Raw genomic sequence first — 20,000 nt, 5'->3', positions numbered from 1 at the left:
GGTGTTGTCAGAAACGTTAAAAAAAACCCAGATCCGCCCCACAAAAGGTGGCGTTCATCTTCTCGCTTATCTCTGGTGCTTAACTGGGCCCCAGAATGGGAGCGACACTTGACTTGGACACGGATCCACGCCTGTTCTAGAACACCATCCGCTAGCACCAGCATCTAGGGCAGGGGCGCGCTGCTGGTGCGTAATCCCTCGTCCGTATCGAATCACCTAGAAGCCATATTTTCCCCCGTCACGGCTGCAAATTGCCCACTTTTCCTAGCGTTACAACTCACATTTCGATTCACCAGGACACTTTCACTAAAAGTATTTCTTTTGTGCGCGGATATTCACGACAAAGTTGATTTTTTATTTGCGTAGAGACACGATCCGTGCGTTTGGTAGTCTGTTGTAAAACTTCAACAGGGTGCCCCGTGTGCGCCGAGTTCAGCTGAAGTTTTACTTTTTGTGTTGTGACCAACGCTCATATTTCAACGACCGTCGCTGTAGCTGTCAAACTGCGCTTTTCTGTTCGGTACTAGGTGATACCAAGTGGTACCAAGTTAGTTAGGAAGATTTAATTTTGCTAAATCAAATGAAGTAAAACTTGATATAACTTTGATGAAACATGTAGGTTTTCCGACACGGTTTTTGCATATTTTCTTTAAGTGTACTTCGTGTTTAATCGTTCAGCATGACGAGAGCGAGAAGTTCTTGGCAAATGTTTGCGAGTTTGTGGACTCCATACAAAAAGATATAGCCTGGACACAAACCATCTGTGCTTGTGTCTTAGCTATGTTTATTTTTTATGCATTTTATAAGCTCTCAATCATTCGCCGAGAACTTCTCGCTCTCCTCAAGCTAAAAGATAACACTATACACCTCTTTATTGTTGGGGTTTGAAAAAGTATCCTGAAAACGATGGCTAACATGTTGCTCGTTATACTTGTTTCTTTTTTATCTAATTGAGTTTCTTATCTTGTATCGTTTGGTATCGTTGTCTTGTATGGTTTGCTACAAGAGACAATATAATACAATAAATGATATAAAAAGGGAAATTCAATGGCTCCAGAGAGGATCGAACTCACGACCTTCGCGTTATTAGCACGACGCTCTAACCAACTGAGCTATGGGGCCTATTGTTTATCATAAATCCATTTATTTTCGAAAACCATGATACAGCATGAATCCATACTTTATAAATACTATATAATAGTTAATAGTTGGACTGTAAAGTGTATTATACAATTAATTTTCAAATCTCAGTAAAACTAAAACGAATATTTTATTCAATAATAGTTTGTGCTCTCCACGATTTTTATCTGAGCAAGAGCATAAATAAAATATTCTTATCAATGGCTCCAGAGAGGATCGAACTCACGACCTTCGCGTTATTAGCACGACGCTCTAACCAACTGAGCTATGGGGCCTATTGTTTATCAGAAATCGATCCCATTTGATCGATCTGCTGTAAATTGAATCAAAGTAATACTAATCTATTATGTAATATCTTATTATAGCTCTGAGTTCAAACAGCTCAACGCAGCCTTTTTAATTCTCTTGAAACCTCTAACCTAATTATAATAATTGGATCTAGGTAGTATTAATCAACGCCAGACCAATAAAAAATTAGTAAAATAAAACTATATGTGTTATCTAGGAATTTTCTGTCCAATCAAACAAAATATATATGATTTTGAATACAGTAATTTTTATTTGTTTCCGTTTTTCCATTGTTTCCATTTACTACTACTATCACTATCATATCAACAACATTCTTCCACAATCTGCCCCCTATGGCATTTGCATAATTTATGAATATCTGTAATAACAACATTTTAAAATACTCTAAATCATTGGCTCCAGAGAGGATCGAACTCACGACCTTCGCGTTATTAGCACGACGCTCTAACCAACTGAGCTATGGGGCCTATTGTTTGTTAGTAATCCTTTTCATTTGAGCAATTGTTAGATCGTTTCCGATAGATCGGTTCGAAAGATTCCCGCAAAAAAGGAGCGAAGAGGAAAAGCGGGAAGCTGCGAAAACTCGTAGTACACTTCTCATCAATGGGATTGCAAAAAACACTTTCACACATATAAAAATTTGAATAACACGATAGCAATTAACGATAAAAATAATTGTGGTGCAATTATATCGGAAACATTTGTTTTGCAATTTGAATGGATTACAGTTCTGGATGATTGCACAGAAGGAGCAGCATCCAAGCTCGTCCTGTTGAGCCCGAAGAAGTCATAAATCAATTCCAAAGCAAAAGAAAATGTTTCTTGCTGCTCGTTGCTTCAGGAAAGCCATGAAGGAAAGCAAACCAACGATGCGGCAAAGTCTCCTCTCCTTTCACAGCCAGCAACGATGCAAAGAAAGCTTTTGGACTAACCCATCCTGCCATGTCCTGGTCACTTTTTGGCTCTGGCCAATTTCTAATCCTATCTGCGCACAATCGTACAGTTGAGAAAATCCCGCTAAATCTTATTAAGTGTCTACCAGTCCGGTCAGCGTGCGCGATCGGTGTGGTTGCTTGTTGTTTCGACCAATTTCGGTTGCCGGTGCTGGGGTAAGGACCGACGATCAAGGCGGTTGCGGTGCCGCACCGAAAGGCTAGGAAAGGATGGGCAGCTCCCTAATCTGCGCTGGCTAATTGCATTAAAAATTGGAAGATGAAGCGTAAAATCGACAAACATTGCCATAAGGTGTCGGGATGACCGGCCTGCCTGCCACTGTCCGGCATATGGGTTGAGCGCGGGTAGAAGCATGTCGGCGATGAGGTGCGGTACGGTGCGGTGAGAGTGAAAAGGGCAATGCGTACCCCGTTCGGGGCCTCTACAAGCCCAGTACAAGGATGTACGATAGGGGATAAGACGCCGTAAGCGGATGAACTGCCTGGATCCTCCCACCCTAGAAGGATGGCTTCCGTGTGCGGCACTTCTTGGCGGCCATGTCACCCTCACCCACCAGTGTGTTGTTCGCCGGCCCTCCTGCCGTCCACTGCGAATCGCACTGTGCTGGGTCGGGTTGGCGAGGGTGAACCCTAGATTGTACACGTCTGATGGCTGCTGCGATACTTCATTTTCTCGGGGAATGGCGAAGGATGTAAAAACGATTATGATAATTGTTTGGCGGCCGTAATAAAATCATCATAATTGTGGTTTTACGCCGGGGCCAGCAGGGACCGACTGATGTTTTTCCCCGCAGGTTCTTGCAGCTCGGTATGATGGTGATACGCTTGTTAGGAAGCATTTAATGATCTCGCTCATAAGTGAAGTGTAAAGCATGGAAGAAGTCATTATTGATTGCTAGAATCCATATTTGACGAAGCTTTTTTGAGATTGATAACGATTTTACTAGAACAATACCGACGCAAATCGACGACGATAAAATACTCCATAACAATCAAGTGGTCATCAATGACATTAAGCGTGGTAGTGTATATTTATTAACAGCATTTATCAACGAACAAGAATTGAGGATATGGCATCTCATCACAACAATCAGAGCCCGAATTCTCCAGGCATATCCTAGTGAGCATCCTCATCATCCGAACTGATGCAGGCTCGAACAGTGTGTTACCATGGCTACCAACTTTCCCATGGTCGACCACTGGTCTCCCGGGTTCCTGGATTCTCCGTCAAACGTTAATTTACTGCCGCTCCATTATTCGGATGTCCATCATCCAGCACCGATGACCAATAGGATTCGACTCGAGACAATTGGCAACCTTAATAACAGCCACAAAGTCGACGTCGTCGTCTATTGTGCGATGGACACGGCACAGAGAAAGGGCTCGAGTGGGGTGAATAGCGGGTGCACAGGCCATGTCATGCACGCAGCAGGATACGGCCGGACGACGACGACAGGACCTCAGCTTCGCACGACCCAAAACACGCACACAAATGGCCGTGGTAATCGGGAGCATGTGGTCAACACTAGGACGAACTGTGAAATGAGCAAACAATTAACCCAGAGAGCACCGCTATGGAACTCATTTGGCCACTTGGATTGACTTGTCCGCTGAGACCCCTACGTTGCGACACGATGCCATAATGGCCATGGCCGGTAGCGACGAATGGTGTGGACCAGGTCGCTAGGATTCGATACAATATCGGGCTTAATTAGGTTAAATTGTGTTGCGTTCTCTCCCAGGACACAGGTAACTCGGTCATATCGGGGCGAGGGGTTGTTGATGACTTTGTTGACACACACGCGCATGCATTGGCCGCTGCAGCAGCAGCATATGATCGATCGATGTTGGTAGCTGATGATGTTTCGACGCACCGACGAGACAGGACACCGGGCCCGGGTTAGGGGCTGGGGATGGAAAGCAGGCGGCAATCGATCATGGGACTGGTTAGGGGCAGGCATCTGGGACCACGGTGCATCTCGATGCGCTCGTTAATTAAATCGAGACCGAAAACGAAGCACCAGTCCATAAGATGTATCCTCGACTCGGCTGCTTGGCGCTTCACAAATGATCACGCCGTTCCCTTCCTTCTGCAGCTCCTCGCTTCATGTGAAGCTCCTTCTCCTGCTTCTGCCTCCAGGCCATTCAGTCTCTGACGAACCGGGCCGACCGCCAAGGACTGCCAAAAAAAGCCGTATGATTATCACTTGCACACATTACGTATCCATCGCGAGAGAGAGAGAGAGAGAGAGAGAGAGAGAGAGAGAGAGAGAGAGAGGAAAGATAACGCATTCTTGGTAATCGTCGGTCATTGGGACTCGCGTTTTGCAAAGATGATAATGGTGCGTCGGCAAGATGGTGCGTGGTGCGCAGATGCCATTGAGGAAAATGTTTAGTTTTCCCATTGTGTTTGACACAATCATTACAGCCACTTGTCTGCTGCTGCTGTTGTGTCCTCCTCGATCAGCAATTAGCTCTCTCGAGACAGTCGACATCCATGTGCCAGCAAAGAGAGGCACGTAAAAGGTGTAATGGCGCCCCCAGCGTCACGAGAATGGGAAGAACGAGAATGAAAATGAATCTCCGAAAGCTTCCAAACTCCGATTCCTGTTTGTAGCCCCCAAGGGCACAGTACTGCTTTGAGGAAACAGAACTAGAAGCGGTGGTGAAATCGACCAAAAAAAAAAACACCTGCAGTGAGTGCAGAATAGTGCCATTCCGGAGGTCTTTCCTTCCCCAAAACGATTCTAAAGCATGGCACTTAACATACACGATTTCAGCGCGCGGTCACAATAAAAACAAATGTGTGGATAATGGAGGCACCAAATTCTTCCAACCAGCCAAGACGACCGCCAACGAGGGCAAGCGATGGACGAATGCTTTAAGACTGGGGCCACCGCTCTCCCGGAGAAGGTGTGCGTGTCGATAATCACTTCCACCACACGTACTTGACGATAATCGGACATCAGCGAGTGAAACGAGAATCTGCTTAGCGCGCCGAGGTTCAAGTGGCCGAACTACCACCAGCAGCAGCAGGTCAGGTGCAGTCCACAGCATCCCATCGTTTTGCTCTGGTTGCTTGGGGTGAGAATGTTACGACGTGAATCGTGGAGTCTGCACTATCTGGTCTCCAGCCTGCCAGACAGACGGCCAGTTAGCAAAAACGCGATCCTTACGCAGCGTCTGATGACGAAAAACGCGGTCGCTAATGACTCCGTTGTCTCGCCGTGTCCGTGGCGCTGACCGGCGGCATAAACGCACTAAACGGCTCGTTGCCGTCTGTATTGTGAGGTAAAAGTGGACAAAATTGAAGACCAATTTTCGACGACCGAGGACTGGTTAAACACGGCTGGTTAGCTTTGCCGAGGTTCCAGGTGTCTAGGGCTCGACACCTTAACACTGACCGTTTACTATCGTCTAGTTACAAACAGAAAAGAGCAAAAATGATTCACACAATTTGATATTTGTCTATGATTTGTTTTTATTAAAACCAATACACTCTGGAACTCCTAGATCCTGGAGCATGGGAAGCAGCACTAGCAGCGGCAGCGGCAGCGCCACAGGCCTAAACCTTAGTAGTTAGTTATTAAATAATCGGATAATTTACAAACTTCTCCACTCTCTCCAGGTCTCTCTCTCTCTGCTCACTTTCTCTTCGTGAGACTGTCCTGCTACCATGCGCTGAGCTCATCTTGAATTCATCAGGAACAAAAGTAGTATAGTAGTAATAGTAGTAGTTGTAGTATTAGTAGTAGTAATAGTGAATACACCTTTTTCTTGGCCTCGTGGCGGCCATATTTGTAGTAGCCTCGTATCAGTGTCTGGACAGCTCGTTAACAATAATTACTACTAGTGTCTCTCTCCCTCTGCTCTCTTTCTCTATGTACAGGCGAATAAAACTAAAGAATGCTAATGGTATCTTTCCCCGATATTCCCGCCCCTGCGGGGGGGGGGCACAGTAATACTTTCAGGACTTGCACGTGATCCTCGCTGCCTGGCTAGCATTTTACATACAATTTCTCTCCTACTATTTCCGGCCAAGGATTACTGCTTGCTACTTAGTGTGATCCGCGTGATCTTCTTCATGCTATCATCAACACTGATCCGCCCTCTTCTCTGCTACTCAAATCACTGGTAAAATTGCAACAAACGTCCTCCAGAGGCGCCTTCCACGCTAAGATGATGATGATGGTGATGATTTGGCACAGCTTCGGCAACTGGAGACTGGAGAACTGGCAGGACATCACCGTTTTAGCCATTGTGATGCATGTTCTCCTCATCGCTCGGACAGTCATCCATGTCGATGAACTCGTCCTCTTCGTCGTCCTCCTCGCAGCTACCGGTCGGGCTGGAAGCGGAACGGTTCTGGTGATCACCGTCGGTTGACTTGCCCGATCCGGAACCACCCTCTTCCTGCTGCATCCGCTTGTGCTTGGTGCGTCGGTTCTGGAACCACACTTTCACCTGGAAGAAAGAGGGAGAGAGAGAACATTAATGTACGATCCAGCAGTTATCAGTGAGGTTATGGGGACAAAGCGCATGAAAGCCGACAGTGCAATCTGCTGAAATCGAGCGCAACTGACGCCAAATGACGCATATCAGCATGACCATCATCGTGACTAGTGTTGCGGCACGATCAAAAACACACAGCCGACCACGGTTCTGTGATTCCAAATCCTTAGACGATACGAAACATGACACACACTCCGGGACATACCGGACCGTACAGAGTGCCCTCACGTGGCCCTTGAGGAGCAGGACGAGTCCCTGTTCCGGGGAGAAGGCATTAACAAGTCAAGCCAATGATCGCACCGACCTAGGTGCCAACGGAGCGTCAGGTGTCATTATGAGCGGCATAAGGAGCCATAATTGTAATTTAATCTAATTTACTGTCCGGCCTGTCTCTGACCAGCGGTCCAGGGTGTCCATAAATCCGTCGCCACCGTCTGGTATTGGCCACAGGATTTGTTTCTTCTCTTCGACATTTTTTCTTGTTTCTAGTAGGGCTTCTCGGTGGATTTGTGGCGGACATGGAGCTGCAGCTACGGCGAACCTGCCGATGGTCTATTAGCCGGACTAATGGCCGCACTGATGTGGCACCAACACACCACGACACCGGTGACGTGCGTGTGTCAGGTGGACAACAACAGCAACATCGACGCCAACAGAACCACCTGCCTGCCTGCCTGCCTGCCTGCCTGCGCCCGATTCCGGTTCCGGACAACATATTCAATCGTCCGTAGCGGCACGCACATGGCGAGTTCGCTGTCTTTTAACAAAAAAAAAACCAGTGTTCCCCGCAATGTGTGGAAGTGAGGGAATGGAGGTGCTTAATTACCTGCGTCTCGGAGAGGTTGAGGTTCTGGGCGAGCTGTTTCCGCTCCGCACCGACCACGTAGTGATTACTCTCGAACGCGTGCTCCAGCTTCAGCAGTTGCGAGGGCGAGAACGCCGTCCGGACACGTTTCGATTTACGGAACGGGATGAGGTAGTCTGACGGAGAGGAAAAAAGAAAAGAAAAGAAAATCAGATGCATGATTAGTTAAAGTTCGTTATCGAAACCAGGTAATTTTAGTGAAGGAGTTTGCGATCGCGATCGATCCCAGGACCCGATCCAGATATCGATGTGGCCTCTCACACGGAATGCACCGTGGCGTGAAAGTGTGTGTTTGGGTGCGTGCGTGCGTGCGTGCAGCACACAGGGTGCATCGGTGCTAACGGCCCAGGCGCTCTGTACCACCGGCAGTCAATCGGAACGGGCAGCCCCCTCCCCACCGGAATGGGGCACGCCACACCACGAACGGTGCGCGTCCGCATGTAATCAGTGTTAAATATTTGTACCTTTTTCCATAAACACTGTTAAAAGCGGCTAACACAGGCGGCTACCCCTTTCCCTTGGGCGGACTAGCAACCGGGCGAACGAGCGATCGAGAACCCTCCTCGATGCTGGCTGCTTCTTGCACGCCCGGTTGCTTCGTTCGTGTAATTAAATAATTATATATCATTACGGCAAATATATTGCACATGCACCCACCCTGCCCCTCACACCACCACGCGGAGCGCTGCTGGAACACCCTTCATAGCGCCAGAGGGGGTTTTAGTGCTGGAGCATTGCTTCTTATGCTCGGGTGTCTGTAGTGGTGCTGCTGTTGATTTGAAGCGAAAGCAACAAAAAGGATAACAGCTTGCTACGATCCGGGAAACCGATGGTAAGGCAAGGGTGCGTTTAGAGGCTCGGATTGACCGATCACCGTGCCCCGTTAACCGTGGGCACAAAACATGCCAATTCGAGCGAATGTATCGTTCCGGTGGTCTCTCCGTGCATGCGTACGTGCGTGCTGTGCCGTGCAAAAGGTCTGTTTATATCGCATGTGCAAATGATTTTTTAATGGAATCGCTCCACCAACGGCTAACGGCCATATGCTGCGTGGCTGCGGAGTGGCGCTTTGTTGTTGTCGTCGCCATTGCTCTCTTTGGAAGCGAATGCAGGGTGCCAAGGACCGTAAGGCATAACCATGATGCACACCGGGAAAGCAAAAGGGAATTCAATTTCCCACCACCGACCGGGGAGGGTGTTTTCACTCTGATTTTCCCAACAACAATATTGCAAATTACGCCTGCGACTTCGGTGGTAGTGGTGGTGCAATGCAATGAAACTAAACCCCCGGGGCGGTAATGAGGAGGTCCGAGGGGGTGGTACGCAATGTTGGGGGGTGCTATTGCTCGACTCGGAGAGGGAAATATTTAAAAACAAATTAATGTGCCGCAACGCAACGACTAGACGACGACGACGACAACGACCAAGTGTTGTTGGTGTTGCTGGCCACGTCACGCGGCCTCTCTCGCGCGCGCAAAACCTTTCCCGGCGAAAAAGGGTTCACCAGTCCCGGGGGGGGGACCCGTAAATGGTGCTCCTTCAATTAAAAAGCAATCAACACCGACCGGGGCCAACCGGAGTGAACACCGAACGTTTTACGTTGACTGCAGCTGCAGCTGGTTGCGCCTCGCTCCGGATCTCGCGCTCCGGTCCGGATCCTACTACACCGTCATCACCACCACCTCCGCAGCAGCCACCAAATGGCCCCAATCACACTCCCATCATCCACCTCGACCTTTAGCAAATGGCCGCCACGGTGCGCGATTGTGTTGTCAGGCTATAATGCTAAGCGCGATGGCGTAATTACCTTTTAATCAACTCCGAGAGCGCACTAATTAATACATTTTTGCGGAGCTCCACCAGAGCGAGATAGAGAGAGAGACTGAGGGTGTGTTTGAAAGGGGAAGGTGGAAAGGAGGGGCAAGAAGCACATGATGAGATCCGGACGCAGGGATAGTAGTCAGCGTCGTGCGTCGGCCATTGCTGCTCTGCTGGCGTGTAATTCAATTAAAGCTGCGTATCACCGCGCCGCGATCGCACCTCCATTCGTGTGCGTGTGGGTCGGCGGAAGAAGCGGTGGCGATGGCGATGGCGACGGCAACGGCGGTCAACCTCTCGTCACGGTCCGAGACACTCGATACCCTCTCCTCCATGCGCCAGTCGGACATGGCCGCGCACACTCGAGACTTGTCTAGGGTTTCCTGTTGAGGTTGGCTGTCCACCACCACCCCATTCTCTCTCTTTTTCTCTCCTCTTGAGGCCCAGTTCTCGGTCCTCCATTGACTAAACTAAACCGCTTAATAAACTGCAAGAGAAAGATGGAGTGGAAGCGGTCGGCAGGTCGATCCGCAATCGATCGATCCGCGAATACCACTCGGTCAGCAATCGAACCAAGAGAGGGGACACAAGTGGCCGAGTTGACGTGGACTTCATTTGCTTAATTCAATGCGACGGCAATCGACGCGGCACGATGAAGCTCACTGGAGCCGTCGTCGTTGCTGCTCTGGTTTTGCAACAAAATCGACCACAAACTAGCTAACAGCCCTGGTGCTGGTGGTGGTGGTTGACGAAAGCGAACCCACGGCTCAAGCTCACGAAAGGTATCATTGCATCTGAGAGCTGCGACGATGATTCTCACTTTTCATTTCAATCTCTAAACGCAGAGCATTGATTGCGCTTTCGATTATGTTGCTGCTCCGTCCCACATACACACGTGTACAGACACACGTACACGTTGTTTTGTCTTCACCTCGCTTCAGTCCGATGGACTGATCACGGTGTCTGATCAGCCGTGATAAGATCATTTTCATTTAAAATTCATATCATATTTTTTGTTCTCCTGTGTGTATGTGTGTATGTGTGCTTAGTTCCTCTTCTCGAACACAGGTTGTTGTGTGTGGATCCGCCGGTGTGTTGTTCGCGCCACTCTTCGTGCTTTTGAGCTGCTTTCTTGCTCTTATCTGCCTCACATCGCATCGCATCGCATACTCGGCTTTTCGGGAGGAGGTTTTTCACATTTTGCTTTCATAGTACCCCCCCCCCCCCCACTGGCCGCTGGGTATGGCTCCTATTGCCCCGAGTGGGGCGCCCGAGATGAATATTTCATCATTTCTTGTTCGCTCACTCGCTCGCTCGGTGGCGTAGCTGGAACCGCGTGAAATGGAATTCGGTCTTTGCTTATTCATGGACCATCTCGTCCTCTACTCCACAAAAGCCAGGCCGGCCAGGTTTTCGCACTACCCCCCTTTACGATGGATGCATGCGCCACCGGAACGAATATGCATTGTGCATGTCTCGGCCGTCCAGTCCATGTGCCGTCGCTCGTCACTTCCTTAAACAAGCAATTAGGCGATCGGAGTTAGGACAAGGAGCAGGAGGAGCTGAAGGAGAGGAGTAGAGGGGCGTAGAGAATCACATACACATAACAGCACGAGCATAAACAGCAAACGTTCGTCTCAAATTAGTGAATAATTAATTAACGACCAGTCCAACGATCGTACTCCGGACCAGCGTGTCTGTAACCCGAAGCTCTGGAGCCAAACCGAGAGAACCGACGGCCCCGGAAGGTGCTCGTGTGTGCAATTATGAATGAATCGTTGGCTGAAGACGAGATCGAGCGAATGGGCGAGCGATCAAGTGGAGCTCCCAACTTCCCATCCTTATGCGTTCTTATCGCCGTCCGTCCGTCCGTCCGTCGATCGCTTTACACTCCTTCGCAGCAAACGAAGCAAAAGGCAGTCGAAAGAAGCACCACAGTGTGTGCTTGTGTTCTTCTCAAACTTGTCTGGGGCTCATCTCGACACCGCTCAACGATGATCATCGCGTTTTGCACTTCCCAATATCATTCTGCGTTTGAATTCATCTGTTCACCGCGATGCCCTCTGTGGCATTCCCCATCGCTCACCGTGTTAACGAGAACGATCCTTGATCTGTGATCACCAAACAATCACGCCGAAAATCCGGAGCTCGTCCGAAAACCCCCCAAAGGTTGTAGTAACAATGAAACCGACGGATAACACTTGTTGTTGCTGTTGTCGTTGGGCCACAGCTGGCCCCGGAGAGGTCCTTTTCACACGCCAATCTCTCCACCTCCTCCTCGGAGCCGGGCCCCATTTGTGGCCTTTCAACGCACAAATTAAGCAAGAGGTCGGCGGACAGCATAACACGCCAGTTATTGCTGCTTATTATACGTGCGAGTTATGAAATGGAGCGCAGGGGGGCCAGAGCATCAAAGAGCAAAAGGTGACGAGCGGAGGGGGTCCTAATTGGTGTGGCTACACGAAAACTCGTCTCATCCCTTGGGGGCACAAAGACAGAGAGAGCGAGAGAGAGAGAGGGGGTTTTATGCTGACGAGAACACATAAAGACGCGCAAAGAACAGAAGACAGCGAGATAGAGAGAAAGAGTTGTACTGAGGGGGGACCTGGAGTGCTTCTGAATGTATCGTCCGAAAGGCGCAGCGAACGATCCTCCAGCGATCCTGGCGTTTGGGCTAATAAGATGGGCACGACTCACTGTCGGCTGATGCTGCAACGTCCATTACCGCCCTAATGTTTACGGCGAGTTTACTTTGGGGATGGATGTGATAATTTCCAAGACAACAGCGGCCAACAAAAGCATGGCACTTGGCGCTGAGTAGAGACTTTTCAACGCGTTCCAAAGAAAGGACAAAGGATCGCCTCTACACCACAACACCGTGTGCTCTGCACTGATACCAACGCACCAAGAAACCGGGAACCTCTTCCGCCCGGAGCGGCCAAGCAAAATGCGAGCGAAAATTGCTCCAAAATAATCATCCAAGGATGGCGACGAGGACGAAGTATGATGTTGGGGCTGGTGCTGGTGGTGTTGAGTGGCATAAATTATCTCACTCCTCTCTCTCTCTTTCTCTCCGTCGTAAAACTCGCACAACACTCGTTAAAAAGTGTTGGTATAAATCGGTGGAATCGTCGATTTATTGCTGACGCGCCCGGTAGACACCACCGACCACTGGTCTGAGGTCTCTCTTCTTCGCACGATCGTTTCTAGAGGAAATCGTAAGGGTACACGAACGATGCTACCAACGGGAGGAAAGTGTTAATCATCTTTCTGCTTATGCTTATGCTCCACGCATTCAAGCATCCACGCATTGCGCCCAGACGATGGCGATAAATTAGCGATAAATGTGCTTTTATTAGCGCGATCGCAGGACCAGCTACGAGCTATGTGCGTGTCCCGTAGAGAGAGAGAGAGAGAGAGAGAGAGAGAGAGAGAGAGTGTGAGGCGCTGCTAAGGTAGCAACACAGCGATCAGGGTACATCAGCTATCGATGTCGCGATAACGCGCGAGTAGCAGAAGCAACAATCTCTCGAGCAATCTGGACCAGCAGCCAGTGGTCTGCGATTGCATGTGCCTCAACATCAGCATGGTGCGCGTGGCCACAAGTTTTGTCAAATAAATCATTTATTCTGCCTTCCTTCCTGGACGCATCATAAACCGGGTGTTTGCCTCTCCAGGAGTCATCCAACTGTTTGTGACCGAGAACCGTTTTTACGATCCCCGCATGCCCGTTGCCCGTTGGGTGTGGATCGTTAATTAGGATCGTTCGAAGGATTTTACGATCACCGTAGAGGGGTGCTTCGGGGAATAAGATGGAGAAAGGGCTCCCTTTGTTGTGGTTTTCCAAGTATAAAGAATATCCTTGATCACCGTAACAAACAAAAAACTGATGCAGCTTGTTCCAGGAAGAAAGCATCATCACGACAAGTAGTGTAGAAGAGGAGTACGGCCACTTAAACAAGACAAAAACAACCATCAGGGAGTTGGTGGTGTCTGACGTGAGCCGACGGCTTCGCATGGTGCTTGATCTTGAACGCAACGCAATTCTCGGTTCTTCCTTCTCCGATTCCTTTCGCCAAAGATCGTCCATTCTTTCTCTTTCTCTCTTTTTCGGGGATTTCTGGACATGATGTCCACGGGTGGTCGCCCGTGGAGAGTAAGCTAACGGCGGGTTCAGGTTCGATACTTACTGCCAGGGAATCCGATCGGGAAGACGCCACGACCATGGCGACTCAGTAGCCACGGATAGAGCGGATAGCTGTCGCGTGGTGGCAGGTTCGGGTTGTGGAGATGGGCGGCCGCCGGATGCGGTGGAAACGGTTGACCGGCCTGGGCGTGAGCAAGGGCGGCCGCCTGGAACTGGGCGGCTAGGAAGTGCTGGTTATGGGCCGCCTGCATCATCTCCTGGGGCGTATGCAGGAACGGTGGCAATCCTTTCGGGAGTTCCGTCGGTTGTGGTGGGGGTGCGGGGCCACCACCTTGCGCAGGACCACCCTGGGATGGCGGCGGAGGTTGCTGCGAGGGACTCACGGGAAAGGGCCGAACGAGACCGGCCGGTAGTCCGGGAACGACGATCGGTCCTGTCGGTGGCGGTGGTGGTGGCCCATGTGGACCAGGACCACCGGTGGTTAGGTGGCCACCAATGGCACCGATGGACGGGGGTGAAGCAGGTGGTGAGGGGCTACGGTGACGCTTAAGCGAAAGGGGTTGCTGCGATGGAAGACCAGTGGGCGAAAGGCGCGACTGAAGCGCCTCCAGTGAGCGGACACTCGCATGATGCCCAACACCCGCACCACCGTTACCACCACCACCACCGCCGCCACCCTCTAGACTTTGGGGACTCTCGGGGAGCCGGGTGATGCTGTAGTTGTGCGGCGGAGACAGACTCTGCAGACGGTTCAACCGGACCGAGTAGCTTTGCGGTGGACTTGGTGAGCGACTTGGATGCTGCTGGTGTGGCTGGTGGTGATGGTGGGGGTGGTGGTGCTGACCACCAACACCATGGCCCAGACCACTGGCACGATCACGATCCTCTCCGGTAACGCCACCGACGACCACGGAAACCGGCGGTGGTTTGGTGATCGTGTGCGGCGGTGACTTGGGCGTCGTGTTGCCCACGATCGAGTCGATGCTGAAGCCGATGCGCGGCTGTAGCGTCGGCATTTTGTAGTTGCTGCTCGCGGCTACTTTGAACACTTTCTCCTCCGTGCGGCACGTGTCGATCATGGAGGCTGGCGCACTGGGCTGGGAGGCCACCGGGCTAAACCGAAAAAATCAAACCAAACAGGCAACCAGAACCAACAAACACTCTCTCGCGGTCACACACGCGGTACACTTGGCACTTTGGTTTGTGTTTCTCTGGATCAAAACACTGATCTTGCGAGGATCGCTCGGACGTCCTCTAAACGATCATCGTACACGTTTTCTCTCTTTTTTTCCTTTGCATCCACACGGATGCACACGTAACACACAAAATTGAGGGGGATGAAATGCACCCCCAGAGGTCACTTTCTTCTCGCCGATCACACACAACGCACACAACGGGCAAGGCAGTTTATAGGACTTCCTCAAAAAACGTTGCAAGATCAGCAACTCGTTCGCGATCGCGGATCACGCGGCAGCAGCCTCACTTTTTTGATTCACAAACTTTCCAGCGAAACAAACGCGCGCACACATCGATACACGCGCCCACGGGGAAGGAGGTCTGGTGGCTCAAAAGCGCGACGGATTCACGGACAGCACAGCGATCTGCGCACAACGGGCTCGGGACTCGGAATGAAAACCTGAACCACCCCTAGGCCGCCCGAAACCTGCTGAAAACCTGCTGCCCGTGCTGCTGCCTGGCCTGCGAGATGACACGCACACCAACGGAGTCAAAGGCGGAGCTTAGCAGATTGTGCGCGCGCACGCATGAACGGAGGGTTGCTATGTTTTCCCATTTTCCTTCTTACTACCCTTCGCAAGGGGGGATGCTGCCATACATATGTGCTCCGGAGGGTGCCTCGGTGTGTGCGTGGTAAGGAAAAGGAAGCATTTTCCTTCTCGAAATCCCCGGACGAGGGAGATTTGGAGTTGCAATCTCGTTCAGAGATCGACTTCTCACTCTCTTCTTCCCTTCTTCTTCGGTTTCTCTCTCTCTCTCTATCTCTCTCTCTCTCTCTCTCTCTCTCTCTCTCTCTGTGTGTGTCTCTGGGCACAATTATCGATCGAGAAGCGAATTGAGGTGCCAGAGATTTTTTGCTAGGACTCCGCTCGCTCCCGTGTCGCTCCGTTCCGTTGGTAACGAATCCCGGGCAATCCCGGGCAATTGCCGTTCGCCTCTCGCCTTTCGATGACAGTTAACCGAGCGGCGCAGTGCGATGGTGGTGTGTATTTGCTTTATTTATGATACACTATTAAGAGCTTGTTATAAGTTCATTCTGTAATTGGTTCGCTTTATTTGTGTTCATTTCCATTATGGCGTTCCCCACCACCCCATGACAATGGGCAACCGGTTTCCGGATTCGCCCGGTCATCCGGTCGGTGCGTGCGTGCGTACGTCATCGTCGTTGGTACGCCATTGCTTCAATTTTAATTGGCTACATATATTGTTCTACGGTGACAAACGGTGGCCGCGAATGTGTCACAATCGCACGCGTCCAGTTCGCACGCTGGCCGTGACGCGTTATTCTGGTCCCGATTGTCCAACGCCATCCTTGGCACATTCTCGTTGTAGGTAGCAAGCAACAAAAAGCGGCCCCTAGACGAGTGGAGCAAGATTGATTTAGATGCTAATTGACTTTATTTACTTAATAATCGAGCTCGAGTCGCCATTCTGTTGTGAAGGCGGTCGCCAACGCTGCACGCTGCGACGGAGTCTGCTGTCGCGATCACCACTCGCTGATAAGAAACAATTAATTACCGGACCCCAAAAACACGCTGCCATGGTTGTGGGGCTCCCGCAGAGTTCCGAATTGCGTGACCGAACACGGATTGCCGCGTCGCAGTGGTCGTCTTTCCCGGGAGGGTGATGCTTCGATTCAAGATTAGAAGGATAGCAGTACCGTCGGACAATCGACGGAACCGAAAGTTTGAGCGTTGGGCCGCCATCGACAGACAACTTGTCGAGATTCGTTGGAGTAATTTGATTATGCTTGGTTTCGGCGCATTAAACATAAGTTCTGCGCGTGCTGCTACACCACCTAAAGTGAGTTAGCGCGCCAGCTTTTTAATCTTGTTGTGGGAGCTTCGTTTTTTTTTCTCGACGCGGTTTAAAGCATGTCCGCGTGTTACACAACGAGCGGGGAGGCTCTCACATCTTTATGACATATTTGTAACAGGCGACCGAAACCTATCAAGAACGGTTCGAATGCCGGCGCCATCCGTCCGAGCCGTGATCAGTGCGCTGTCGAAATGTTACGTGCCGGCATGTCTTCCATAAACGGTGCCCAAGTGGACTTATCAGTGAGGCCCTCTGATCCCTCGCGGACACACCAACCGACCTAGACCATACGACCAAAGGGCCATACGATGACGCCATAAAAGATTGCTCATCAACTACCATTTACTTCCCCACACACGCTCAACCGTATCGAATGTCACGCGGACCCCAAACCCACGGGCCCCAGGAGAGGGAGTTGAACCTAAAGTTGTAGTTTAATCAGGGGACACCTTATCCGAAAAACAATTACTGGATGGCACAGCGGGGACCTTGTTGAAGCGGGTCTCTCGTGGGGACTCTCGTGAGGTTTCCCTCGATTTTCTGGGGCCCACCTATGGGGCTTCACACTTCAGGGACACCCGGAGCGCCCCGGAATCCTGCGGTAACTATTTGAAAGGAACGATTTGAGACAAGCGTCCCAATGAAAGGTAATTGGATAAATGATGTCAATGTGGCGCCAGAGAGATAAAGCTTTTTAAGCTCTCCTCACGCAGAGACGCCTCCTCCTCTGCATCACTTCCTCTCTGCTGTTGCTGCACAGAAATCAAGACCATATGAGGCCACGAACGCAGTATACTGGCCTTGGTTTGACTGCAAGTGCAAGGGCTGGCCGTCCGCTGTGACCGCTCCTCACTCATTAGCACCCAATCATCGATTGATAAGAGTTATAGCGAACACTCTCACAGTCACAGTACCCCCCCCAGTCCCGGTACAACCCCGATCATCATCATCGGGGTGCATCGATCAGCACATGGAGCGAAGTACCGCAACGCCATGATTGTGCTTGTGTACGACAAGCACTCCAGGGAACAAACGGACGCAATCGCGAACCAGGCACCAGGCGCAAACGAAGCTCGTGGATTGCTCGTTGTCCACGACCACGAGGCGCGGCGTAAACGATCGATCTGGCATAAAAGATGGCCTGATCGAGTATAACGCAATACACACACACCGTTCCCGAGGGAACAACGGCGAGATCGCGACCGTGGTATAGCATTACACAAATTTACCACTTATTAATTAAAACATCATGGGCATAAACTTTGCGTTATTTACAAATAAATCAACGCGTTAACATGAAATATTTATGAGCCAGCATGAGAGGGATCGGCACGCTGCAGGCGGAAGATCGCGCCCCGCTCGACGTCGTGCGTCTTTGGTGCGGATTTCGCGCGATCGAGCGGGCGTGTAAAGCGCGAAACAGCGTGAAGCCTGCGAGGCGAATGAATCTTCTCGATCGCTCGCGCTTCGTGCTGTCGAAGCTTCGCCCTTCGCCTCCCTGCCTGCGACCCCGGGACACTCATATTACCGCGGTCGCAACTCCCTCCTTGCTTCTCCTCTGGACGAATTGATGCGTTGTCGCAGATGATGCTGTGACTCTGTGTGAGAGAGGGGCAGAGGGCGGGCCTGATTCGCCTGATGAACGGTTTTATGGGTTAGCTCACTCTTGTCCACTCTTTGCTTTGTTGCGAAGAGGCACGGGACTTGGAATTTGCCCAAAAATGCGCCCAAACGGTGCCCGCATCACACGCGCTCAGTCGCCGCCGCTCTCATCACGCTTTACTGGTTGATAATAATAATGATGATGATGTTCATGATGATGATGATGATGATCATGATCATGGTGATCAGGGTGGTGAGGGGGATGGTGATTTTATGGGATGATTTTAACGCTCCCAGGAGCAGACATTCCAATTCCACGGCGGAACGTGGACGCGACGATGGAGTCGCAAATTACCGTGGAACTGGAAGGTGTTCCGGATTGAGGTTAAATATTTGTTTTCTGGACGTGATCCCAGGAATACACACATATTGAGACACCATTGTAGCGCATTGTAACACAATTTACAACGATCTTTAGCTGGAGCGTGCATCAGAAACAAAAGTAAAGAAAAAGTCTCATGGATCCCTCGTTATCCTTGCAGAACAAAGTGGATCCCGTTGAGTGATGACTTTCTTTTAATTCACCGGAACATATGTCAATCGTCGTCGGATGTGGTGTGCTTCCTTGTGCGTGCAGGAGACGGAGAGCTACCGTTCTTCCGGTCCCTCAATGGAACACTCATTATCCGGACATGCGAACCAGAAAGCTAACAGCGAAACGAAAGGAAGGAACGGAGGGAGGGATAAAGTGGAAAACCATTATTTTGCCGAAACTGACATCTTACTCGTCGAACCTCCGCCCAGGGTGTCCGAACCCCGCTCTCGGATAGAGCTGGAAGAAAATTGCAAACCCTGGACCGGCTGCGCGAACGCCATTTCGGTATCGTACACGCGGAAGCAACGATAAATTAGCTCGAGCTGGGCCGGGAAATCTATGGACGGAACTCTATTGGATGTTCGTTTGAGAGGATTTTTCTTTGATTGTCGGTCGTGGGTCAGACAAGCATGAAGACGCAGAAACGGAAGCGGTCTATTGAGCGATAATCATTAAGTGGAAACAATCGGGAATGGCTTTTGGGTTTGAAAAGCGGGCCATCAGCGCCCCTTTCAGGAGCCGAAAATCGGTTCGTCTCGGCAGAGGGACCACTATGGAATCTTTATCCGATTGGCTGCTGTGTAACGAACGTTTTAAGCGCCATCAGATGCAACTAGGGCGTTCCGGTGTTTAAAATGGTTCGCAAATAATAAACCTGGGACCGTTTGAGATGACTTTGATATGGATGAGGACCTCGCGCCTTTTTGTTTGTTTATTAGGGCAGTTCAGCAGCAGAGCAGTGTTCAGAGCAATTTAATTGAAGAAGAATTTGTAACAATTTGAACAAATAGGGCAAATTGAATTAACATTTTAAAGCTCTCAATATCCAACAAAATAGAATCGGGAATGTTCTATTATGCTGGCAGGCAGAAACTGAAGGTTTCTCAGCTTTTTAAGAGCAGAAACTATTGCTAAAGTATCATTTGGATGTGATCACGCAGGTTCGTAAATGCGCCAATGTATTATTAATTTTTTTAAATGTAAATCATTAAATATGGTTAGCGG

The 20,000-nt window shown here is 50.2% G+C and overlaps 2 protein-coding genes and 3 non-coding genes across 6 annotated transcripts in view; all 5 read right to left on the bottom strand.

The window, feature by feature from the left end:
• LOC126578991 (ras-related protein Rab-7a) overlaps positions 1-436 on the bottom strand; it is a 5,169-nt gene extending 4,733 nt beyond the window's left edge. Inside the window, exon 1 of one of the 2 annotated variants that reach the window (XM_050242180.1) lies at positions 282-436. The gene's annotated coding sequence lies outside the window, so the exon portion shown is untranslated. Of the gene's footprint in view, positions 222-281 lie in introns of those variants that run through there. The other variant, XM_050242190.1, reaches the window with a different exon arrangement.
• A 612-nt stretch (positions 437-1,048) lies between these two features.
• On the bottom strand, positions 1,049-1,122 carry Trnai-aau (transfer RNA isoleucine (anticodon AAU)). Its single transcript has one exon. It is a non-coding gene; the product is annotated as a tRNA-Ile (tRNA).
• A 219-nt stretch (positions 1,123-1,341) lies between these two features.
• Trnai-aau (transfer RNA isoleucine (anticodon AAU)) lies at positions 1,342-1,415 on the bottom strand. The gene has a single exon. It is a non-coding gene; the product is annotated as a tRNA-Ile (tRNA).
• Positions 1,416-1,842: 427 nt separating this feature from the next.
• Positions 1,843-1,916, bottom strand: Trnai-aau (transfer RNA isoleucine (anticodon AAU)). Its single transcript has one exon. It is a non-coding gene; the product is annotated as a tRNA-Ile (tRNA).
• Positions 1,917-5,898: 3,982 nt separating this feature from the next.
• Positions 5,899-15,018, bottom strand: LOC126568858 (homeotic protein empty spiracles-like). Its single transcript, XM_050225515.1, has 3 exons — positions 13,788-15,018; positions 7,741-7,895; positions 5,899-6,866 (listed from the first exon to the last, which is right to left on the bottom strand). Exons 1-3 carry the CDS (start codon positions 14,821-14,823, stop codon positions 6,654-6,656), a joined length of 1,404 nt encoding a protein of 467 aa, XP_050081472.1. The 5' UTR covers positions 14,824-15,018; the 3' UTR covers positions 5,899-6,653.
• Positions 15,019-20,000: the final 4,982 nt, after the last annotated feature.

The sequence above is a fragment of the Anopheles aquasalis genome, chromosome 2 (genome assembly GCF_943734665.1).
Source record: "Anopheles aquasalis chromosome 2, idAnoAquaMG_Q_19, whole genome shotgun sequence".
Lineage (NCBI taxonomy): Eukaryota > Metazoa > Arthropoda > Insecta > Diptera > Culicidae > Anopheles > Anopheles aquasalis.
This window is presented reverse-complemented; position numbering and strand designations above follow the sequence as displayed.

Bases quoted from the DNA above. Each gene is read 5' to 3' on its own strand.
- LOC126568858 (XM_050225515.1), bottom strand. From the start codon at position 14,823: ATGATCGACACGTGCCGCACGGAGGAGAAAGTGTTCAAAGTAGCCGCG. The intron at 7,896-13,787 runs GTAAGTATCGAA...CCTCTCCGTCAG, and splicing joins CCCGATCGGATTCCCTGGCA to ACTACCTCATCCCGTTCCGT. The intron at 6,867-7,740 runs GTAATTAAGCAC...TCTTTCTTCCAG, and splicing joins TCAACCTCTCCGAGACGCAG to GTGAAAGTGTGGTTCCAGAA.